This window comes from Papaver somniferum, unplaced genomic scaffold (assembly GCF_003573695.1).
Source record: "Papaver somniferum cultivar HN1 unplaced genomic scaffold, ASM357369v1 unplaced-scaffold_35, whole genome shotgun sequence".
Classification (NCBI taxonomy): Eukaryota; Viridiplantae; Streptophyta; class Magnoliopsida; order Ranunculales; family Papaveraceae; genus Papaver; species Papaver somniferum.
The window spans coordinates 6,788,571-6,796,674 of record NW_020645971.1 but is presented as its reverse complement, the minus strand read 5'-3'; the positions used below and the strand labels follow the sequence as shown (position 1 = coordinate 6,796,674).

The 8,104-nt window shown below is 35.5% G+C and overlaps 2 protein-coding genes across 4 annotated transcripts; one reads left to right on the top strand and one right to left on the bottom strand.

The window, feature by feature from the left end:
* The first annotated feature begins 580 nt into the window (after positions 1-580).
* On the top strand, positions 581-1,497 carry LOC113342305 (protein RADIALIS-like 2). Its single transcript, XM_026586889.1, has 2 exons — positions 581-981; positions 1,252-1,497. The coding sequence occupies exons 1-2, from the start codon at positions 677-679 to the stop codon at positions 1,274-1,276; spliced, it is 330 nt and encodes a 109-aa protein (XP_026442674.1). The 5' UTR covers positions 581-676; the 3' UTR covers positions 1,277-1,497.
* Positions 1,498-5,950: 4,453 nt separating this feature from the next.
* LOC113342161 lies at positions 5,951-7,981 on the bottom strand. 3 transcript variants are annotated; one of them, XR_003356464.1, is made up of 4 exons: positions 7,738-7,981; positions 6,726-6,934; positions 6,441-6,600; positions 5,951-6,134 (listed from the first exon to the last, which is right to left on the bottom strand). XR_003356464.1 is itself a non-coding variant. In XM_026586798.1 (3 exons), the coding sequence occupies exons 2-3, from the start codon at positions 6,912-6,914 to the stop codon at positions 6,508-6,510; spliced, it is 282 nt and encodes a 93-aa protein (XP_026442583.1). In that variant the 5' UTR covers positions 6,915-6,934; positions 7,738-7,981; the 3' UTR covers positions 6,212-6,507. The 3 variants fall into 3 exon arrangements, 2 of the variants coding, with proteins under 2 accessions (XP_026442583.1, XP_026442584.1); XM_026586798.1 differs by lacking the exon at positions 5,951-6,134 and having other exon boundaries at positions 6,212-6,600; XM_026586799.1 differs by lacking the exons at positions 5,951-6,134; positions 7,738-7,981 and adding an exon at positions 7,591-7,697 and having other exon boundaries at positions 6,212-6,600.
* Between the last annotated feature and the right edge of the window lie 123 nt (positions 7,982-8,104).

Below are 8,104 nucleotides of genomic sequence, written 5' to 3'. Positions count from 1 at the left end.
GAATTGTTTTTTTCTTATCAAACCATACTCAAGTTTTAGCCCTTTAACATGGTACATGATTTTTCACTAGTAAAAAGTTTAGACTGGTGTTTTTGGAGTGATAATAGACTATTTTGAACCGTACTTCCAACAATTAAAAAAATGTCAAGAAAATTGATGAGATCTTATGTCAGAATGTCATTTTCTCCTCTAATAGATTTTTTCATCATGTTCCTCTATCCATAATTCTCTAGACTATAATTTTTATAGAAGGACGCGGTGAACAGTCGCATAACCTCTAAAGTTTCCCTTAAATTCTTTTTATCAATTTGATGGGTAAAATTCTAGCTAAGGATCTAAAAAATTTGCCCGTTCATGTCTAAAAATTTGGTGGATGATCGCTACCTAACTAGGAACCGCATGCAGCATATATATTTCTCTTGGCATAGAGCAAGGTTATTTCCATTCACTTCTTCTTTATTTTTTTACTTAAGTTGTTCGATATATTCCAAGAATCCTTTTCCATTAGGATTTATTCTCGATTGAGCCAGCTGGCAAAAACCCTTCCTTCAACCCCCCATATATACTTCTTCGTTCATATCACCATTCAACACCCACTTTGATCTTCCATTTCAAGTTCTCTATCTCCAGAAACATAAACCGCATTATTTTCTCATTCTCTCTCTCTAGAACTGCAATGGCTTCTAGGAGTTCAACAACATGGACTGCTAAACAGAACAAAGCTTTTGAGAAAGCATTAGCAGTTTATGATAAAGACACCCCGGATAAATGGTACAATGTAGCGAAAGCAGTGGGTGGAAAAACGGTCGATGAAGTCAAAAGGCAGTATGAAATCCTCGTTCGAGATCTCCAGTATATCGAGTCCGGCCAGATTCCCCTACCCAACTACAAAAACACTACTGCAACTAATACTAATTACCATCATCACCATGGTCATTCCAACAATGGAAGCAACATCAACATCAATGACGAAGAACAAAGGTAACCCAAAAAGTTTTCAATAATTTCAACCTTTTTCTATGAATCCATAAAAACTAGGACGCTAATGCGTTTCCAACTCAGGATGAGAACAAACACCCCAAGACTTTGCGACTGTACTAGAGAATCCGCAATTTTTCAGTAACCCCTAAGATTGAAATTCTTAAACTGATTCTTGTTCACTTAATCCTATTTGATTTGACTTCAATCATGTATTAGAATTCCTGACAAGTTGATGCTAAATTTCCATTTCTCTGTTTCTCTATTTTGCAGGTTAAAGTATCTAAAGCTAAGATAAAAAACAAAGAATCAGAAGCAGTACAAAGACAACTATGGTACATCAAGAATTAAACCTTTTAAAATGAACCCAGCTATTTTCATTAATGCTTGTTTATTATTTACTTAATTTTGTTCCTGTGGCTGTATTATCTTCCTTCAAGCGATTCTAAAAATCGTCCAAGTGTACTTAAGAAATGAAAGAATAAACAATAACAGTAGTAATAGATTTCAGCTTGTTCCTCCGCTGTCATTCGTGTATATGCTCAGGGATGAATTTCATTCCAAGTCAAATTCCAAAGGAAACAAGATCTAAGTTCCATGAAAAATGAATAACATAACCTGACATGACATGACTGATTGGTTACGAAATTATTTGACAAGGTAACTCAAATTGTAATAAGCTAAGGGGTATTCATAAAGACGATCCCCATCATTATGATTAAATCATAAGTAATAGAGTTTTAAGTTATATAGGATCTGAAGGAAAAGTTTCTTACTTGAAAACGATTTCTGAAAGCAATGGGAGAAGGCAGGAATATGCAGAGTCGGTAAATGGAAAGAAGTGGCGGGAAGGTTATTTATTTACTAAAAGGCCCAAAATCTGAAAGAAGAAGAAGAGAATAATGCATACATTTGCATCGACACAAGGCACATACAGTAGTTGGGTCGTATACATAACTTTAAAGCATAATATTTCAGCGAAACTTTTATATCATTTATATAAAGAACGATTTTCTGGGGATCATGGTTTTTTTTTGGGATCATGATTTTATTTTGGGTAAAGACATTAAAAGTAATTCTAGGTCACCCCATATCTAGTTATTTATTTAATACCTAATATATCCTCTTAATTAATTTTAGATTATGATTAGTGAATGATTAGTTAAAAACAATTAGTAAAATTAAATTAAAAGATGGGTTTATTATTAGTTGAGTAGAATTATTGAGAGAGTAGAGTTAGAGAAGATGAAGGAGAAAAACATGGAAAATAATTTTTTTTTCCAATACACTAAGTTTGAGTATTCAAATGATGAAAACTCATCTGATTCTTCATCTCCATCCTCTCCTAGAATATTTTTTAATATTCAAAATGATCTGGATTTTGAACAGTTCGGTTACTTTATATGAAGAACAAGTAACCGAACTCATTTGAAGCTGTAGTTCGGTTGCCCCGTGAGATGAACAAGTAACCGAACTCATCTGAAAGTGTAGTTCGGTTACTTGTTCCAAACACGCAGGTTACCGAACTCTCAAATAATTTCTAGGAGTTACAGCGTTATGTTCGGTTGGTTCTCAACTAACCGAACTTTGGTGTACAAAGTTCGGTTGGTTCGCAAACTGCATGCACTTTTGATCTAACCGAACTTTACGTAATATAAGAGTATATAAGTTTACAAAGTTCGGTTCTTTCGCAAACTTGAACCTAACAGCTAACCAACCGAATTCTGAGTTCGGTTTTTGCGATAAAATTGTGAAGTTACCGAACTTAACAAACAAACAAACAAAAATGTGAAGTTCCAGCATCTATTGGCTAAGTTCGGTTACTTTGTAGTTTTAAAATTTTTTGCGAACAAACCGAACTCTATTGGCTAAGTTCGGTTATTTTGGAACTCAACATAGTGGCCACAACAACACAGTTCGGTTAGACTGGATTTGTTTTTTTTTCGGTTCTAAGGGTGGAGTTCGATTACTTTGTAATTTTAAATTTTTTTGCGAAACAACCGAACAGAGAGTTCGGTGACTTAGTTTTAAATTCAATAGAACCGAACTGTTCTTCGTGTTCTTCATTTTCAAGAAGTTCGGTTAGTAAACTAGGGTTTTTTGGAAAATCGACCTAACCGAACATGGCTCTGTAACTCCTATTAAAACCCTATTTTGATGATTTCTACTCGATTGAAGCAATCAAAATCAAATTAAAGCGAAGGGTTTGTTGGAAAATACCTCCGGAGTGGTCCCATGACAGAATCAGGTTGCGGCTGGCGTCTTTTATACTCGATAAAATTATTAAGTAACCGAACTTAATTGTGATTGCATTGATGTTGTTACATTTCTTAAATAGGCGGTGGTGGTGGTGGTGCTGGGAGGAGGTGGTGGTAATCGGTGGTTGGTGGTGGTGATAATCAGAGGTGGTGGTGGTGGTAATCGGCGGTGGTGGGCGGTGGTGGTGGTGGTAATCGGTGGTTGGTGGTGGTGATAATCGGAGGTGGTGGTGGTAATCGGAGGTGGTGGTGGTGGGAGGAGGTGGTGGTTATATATATATAGGTGGTTATTAGGTTGGTTTTAAATTAAATTGGGTTAAGGATAGGTTAGTTATTTCAACGTTTTAGGACACCCCTTATCACTATAGGAAAAGTGACCTAATAAAACCATGATCATGATCCCCTCAAAAAAACCATGATCCCTAAAAATCATTCTATATAAATGGGATATACATCTTATAAACAGTTTCGGCTTTTCTTATTAAGGTCTCTCATCTAAAAGGCCCAAAATCTCAGCAAAACTTTTATATCAATTATATAAATGGGATATACATCTTATAAACAGTTTCAGCTTTTCTTATTGAACCATTTTGTGGGGACTACTCAAAAAGATCGGGGAACTACTTTGTGATAGGAATGTCTACCCTATACTTATAAGGGGTGTCCTAAAATGTGGAAATGACTCACCTATCCTTCACCTATATATATAATCACTTCCTCCCAACACCACCACCACCTATATATATAACCACCTCTACCCATCACCACCGCCGCTCACCACCGCCGCTCACCACCTACCACCACCGACCACCACCACTACCGACCACCTCAAATCACCACCACCGCCACCTCTATATATAGCTTAATTTAAATCATTAACAAAATCAAAATCAAAATTATAACAAACCCATTACTTTTCATTCGTTTTCCTTTGAAAAAATGAGAAGTTATCATCAAAATGAGTTTAAAATGGAAGTTGCAGATAAAAGTTCGGTTAAGAATTATCTGAAAAACTTTGTCGAACTAGCCGAACTCAGCTTTAATGGAGGTTTTTTCTTTCAGAGAAAAGTTCGGTTACGTCGCAATTTTTTTTCCTAACCGAACTGTTACGTCGCAATTTTTTTCTCCTAACCGAACTTTTCTCTGAAAACCTATATATTGAGTTCGGTTACGTCGCAAATTTTTTCATCTTATTTTCCCAGCCGAACTTTTAGTTCGGTTACGTCGCAATTTTTTTCTCCTAATCGAACTTTTCTCTAAAAGAAAAAACTCCATTAAAGCTGAGTTCGGCTACCTGTGTTTTTAGAAACATTAACCGAACTACACTTGCAGAATGAGTTCGGCTACCTGTTCTTCAAATGTTGTAACCGAACTTTGTTAACAAAACCGAAATCAATTTGTAAATTGTTCATTTTTAGGAATGTTTTGGCCAATTCCAGCACCATTAACTAAATTTGAAGTATCCGTGAGTACCCAAAACATCATACTCTTGTTGTGCCTCTTAAAGAAAAAGATCTAAATTTTTTTCTTCCAAAACCCTCATCTTCATTATCATCTTCATCTTCTTCTTCTCCCTCTCTATAATTCTTTTTTTTGAAAAAAATCAAATTATTAATTTAATCTTACTAATCATTAATTAACTCACTAATCATTATACTAATTTAATTATCAAGGGCACGTTTGGTATTAGAAGAAAAGTTAGATAAGAGGTGACTCATTATTACTTCTAATATCCACCCAAAAAAATGGAGAGTAGTCCCCCACCATTTTTGAGTAGTCGCCAAAAAAACGGTTCTTCTTATTAAGGTCTCTCATCTAAAAGGCCCCAAATCTGAAAAAAGAAGAAGAGAATAAATGCATGCATTTGAATCGATATAAGGCACATACAGTTGTTGGGTCGTATACATAACTTTTAAGCATGACATTTCAGCAAAACTTTTATATAATTTATATAAATGGGGATATACATCTTATAAACAGTTCGAGCTTTTCTTATTAAGGTCTCATTTTTCAAGCGAACTCAATTGAAAGATCGTGAGACAATTCCGGTCTTACTCATTTGATAAAACAAAATTATAGTACAACTAAATTTTGAAAGTAAAGAGCTTTTACTCATTTGATAAAACAAAATTATCTGGTTTGATGAACTTACCTTTTTATGAGCTCACCTCTCTTCTTCTCCTCTAGCAAAGCGATTCCCGGCAGAGGAAAACAAACTCCCGGCAACTTCGTTACTGCTCAGATCCGCTTAGGTCTTCACAGATCTAAGTAGATCTGAGCAGTATTAGCATCAATCTAAGTTCTTGGTTTTTGAGCTTTTTATTTTCTAGGGTTTAGATTTTAATTGTTTTTTCTCCCTGCCGTTAAGGTATGGTCTTTGTGCTTTCATGGCACCTTTATTTGCGTCGTATGGCGTTTCTCTATTGCTTTGATAGCTTTCTTCTACTTGGTTTCCTGGTTTTGAAGTACATCGGCGAAAGTTTCCGGTCACCGGAATTTCAGTCTCTCATTCAAGATTGTGAGCAAACAACTCCTTTCATGGAGCATCTCTTTCTTAAGAAGAATATCAAACTATTAGAGAATATATTATACTGTTTTACTTATTTTTATTAAGGAGAACATATTATACTGCTTTAATTATGACAGGAGATATTCTCCTTAATAAAAATAAGTAAAGCAGTATAATATATTCTCTAATACAAACAAAATGGCAGGATTCTAATCCAAAGTCCAATCTCTTCCGATTGTATCGGATCTATCTTAATACTTGTAATCGGTCGACTTCCGGTATCCCGACTCTTCTCTTGTCGGAGTTATTGGTATTGTACTCTTTACTGTATTAGGTTCTTTATGGTCTTGAATATTGATGTACTCGCTTGCTGTGTAACCCTTTGATTGCTGTTAATGAAATAGGGTATTCTATCAAAAAAAAAAAAAAAAAAAGATAAAACAAAATTATAGTACAACTAAATTTTGAAAGTAAAGAGCTTTCTGTGTTGGACCATTCAAAATTGCTACGCATTGGTGTCTTGACAAACTCATTCCAACGTTTCTACCTTCTAGGTGAATCACATTACAAGCACAACTATATATTTCCACATTTATTTGGTCGAGGCCTGTAAGCTTCCGAGACCGTAACTCTAGAACTAAAAAGTACAGAAATTAAGCTAAAAAAGTGGATAAAACTAGATGATGCATACATACCACCATCTGCAGTGCAACAATAAACCTGACCCCAAATCTGTAACTATATTAACTGGGAGAGATTTCTTTAGTCGGATAGAGTTGTTTTAAGGGGCAGAACACTCTCAACTTCTTTGGCAACTATATTCTTTTCCGCAACAGCCTTCGACATTCCAAACATCTGACATCCACATAAAAATATTATTAATCCTTGTTATAAACATGTATTGTTGAATTGTTCAATGTTTCAAACCGTGCATCTTGACAGAACCAATTTTGGCGTTCAGACTAACTACACTCGCTAACCTTCTGAATGGTGTTTTTGAAACAAGTTTTGTGTTCGTCCATAGAAGCATTCACAAACTCATCAATATGATCCCTTAAATCTGCAAAGAAACTGGCATCGTCTGACTTTTTCTTTCGACAAGAAGTGCTGACTGGATTTACAGGAGTTGGCGGCAGTCCTGATTCAGGTTTGCTATTTTGAGATTCCATTTTAGGTAACGCTGACTTCACTAAAAGAATTAAAAGAGATAATTACAAGCAAGCCACAAATTCGTCAACTCCATGCTATTTACACATCATGAACACTATAAAAAAAATGATAATAGATGCAACTGCTAGACATAAAGTTGTTCCTAATGAGCAAACAAGACAAGTTCTGACTACACCCGCATGCTTAGGAATTAGGATCTCATCCATCAGCTGCAATCTTATTTGGAAGGACAAAATGTATTCAGGCAATTTGATGAGAGGGAAATAAATGTTCCAACCATTGTTTCATGAGCTGATTTTTCAAGTAAAAATGCTCCCCAAATGGGAAATTCACTAGCATAAGTAAGTCGGGGTCGTATGCCTTTTGACTCTGCAAGCCGTACTACTAAATCAAAATTGCTCATGGGTTAATTGTGCTTCCTCATTAGACAACCAGCCAAATTCGGCATATCAAAGGAAAATACAAAACAAATGAAAACTACAAATCTGGAGCGTGGAATCAAAAAAGAAAGCCTTAAAGAAAATAGTAATATCAAACCCTACACGGCTACACTCTCAGTCAAAATCGTTATATTAGTCGGCTCATAGACTCGACCAAAATTCACAGGCATGATTAAGAGAACTAAATCTTTCGACCCTAAAAACATTTTATTAGTAAAATCAAACCCTAAATTACCTAATCATTGATGTTTTTCCTTGTGTGCTATGTCAGGATCGAAAATGAATCAAAAGAGATTGAACCAACAATGTTCGAAATAAAAAGGAACATCAAAGAAAGAAACAATCAATGATAACAAGTACTAAAGGATAAAAAACAACTTACCTTCCTCAAGATAATTCTAGGGTTTTGTTCGTTCAACCTTGAAAGGCGGTTGCGAGATCGTGATTCGGAGGAAACGAGAGAAACGGGAATGCGTGGTTTTTCCAGAACTTTCTTTCCCGCGTTTTATATGCAATAAAATGTTGGTTAGGCTGGTTCCGATAACCAAAGCTCTTTTTCGAGTAGCAAGTACCAGGTACAGCAGAGATAGTATCTCGTAGTTATCGTATTTCTAAGTGTGCGACAAAGTTTTTACACCGGTTATCTGCGGTTCTAGGCGCAACTTACCCAAAGGTAAGAATAGTCCTTGACATATTCCATGTCTTGTTTGTTTTGAACCGTTTTTTGGGGACTACTCAAAAAATGGGGG

Bases quoted from the DNA above. Each gene is read 5' to 3' on its own strand.
- LOC113342305 (XM_026586889.1), top strand. From the start codon at position 677: ATGGCTTCTAGGAGTTCAACAACATGGACTGCTAAACAGAACAAAGCT. The intron at 982-1,251 runs GTAACCCAAAAA...TCTATTTTGCAG, and splicing joins ATCAATGACGAAGAACAAAG to GTTAAAGTATCTAAAGCTAA.
- LOC113342161 (XM_026586798.1), bottom strand. From the start codon at position 6,914: ATGGAATCTCAAAATAGCAAACCTGAATCAGGACTGCCGCCAACTCCT. The intron at 6,601-6,725 runs GTTAGCGAGTGT...TGTGGATGTCAG, and splicing joins TCAAAAACACCATTCAGAAG to ATGTTTGGAATGTCGAAGGC.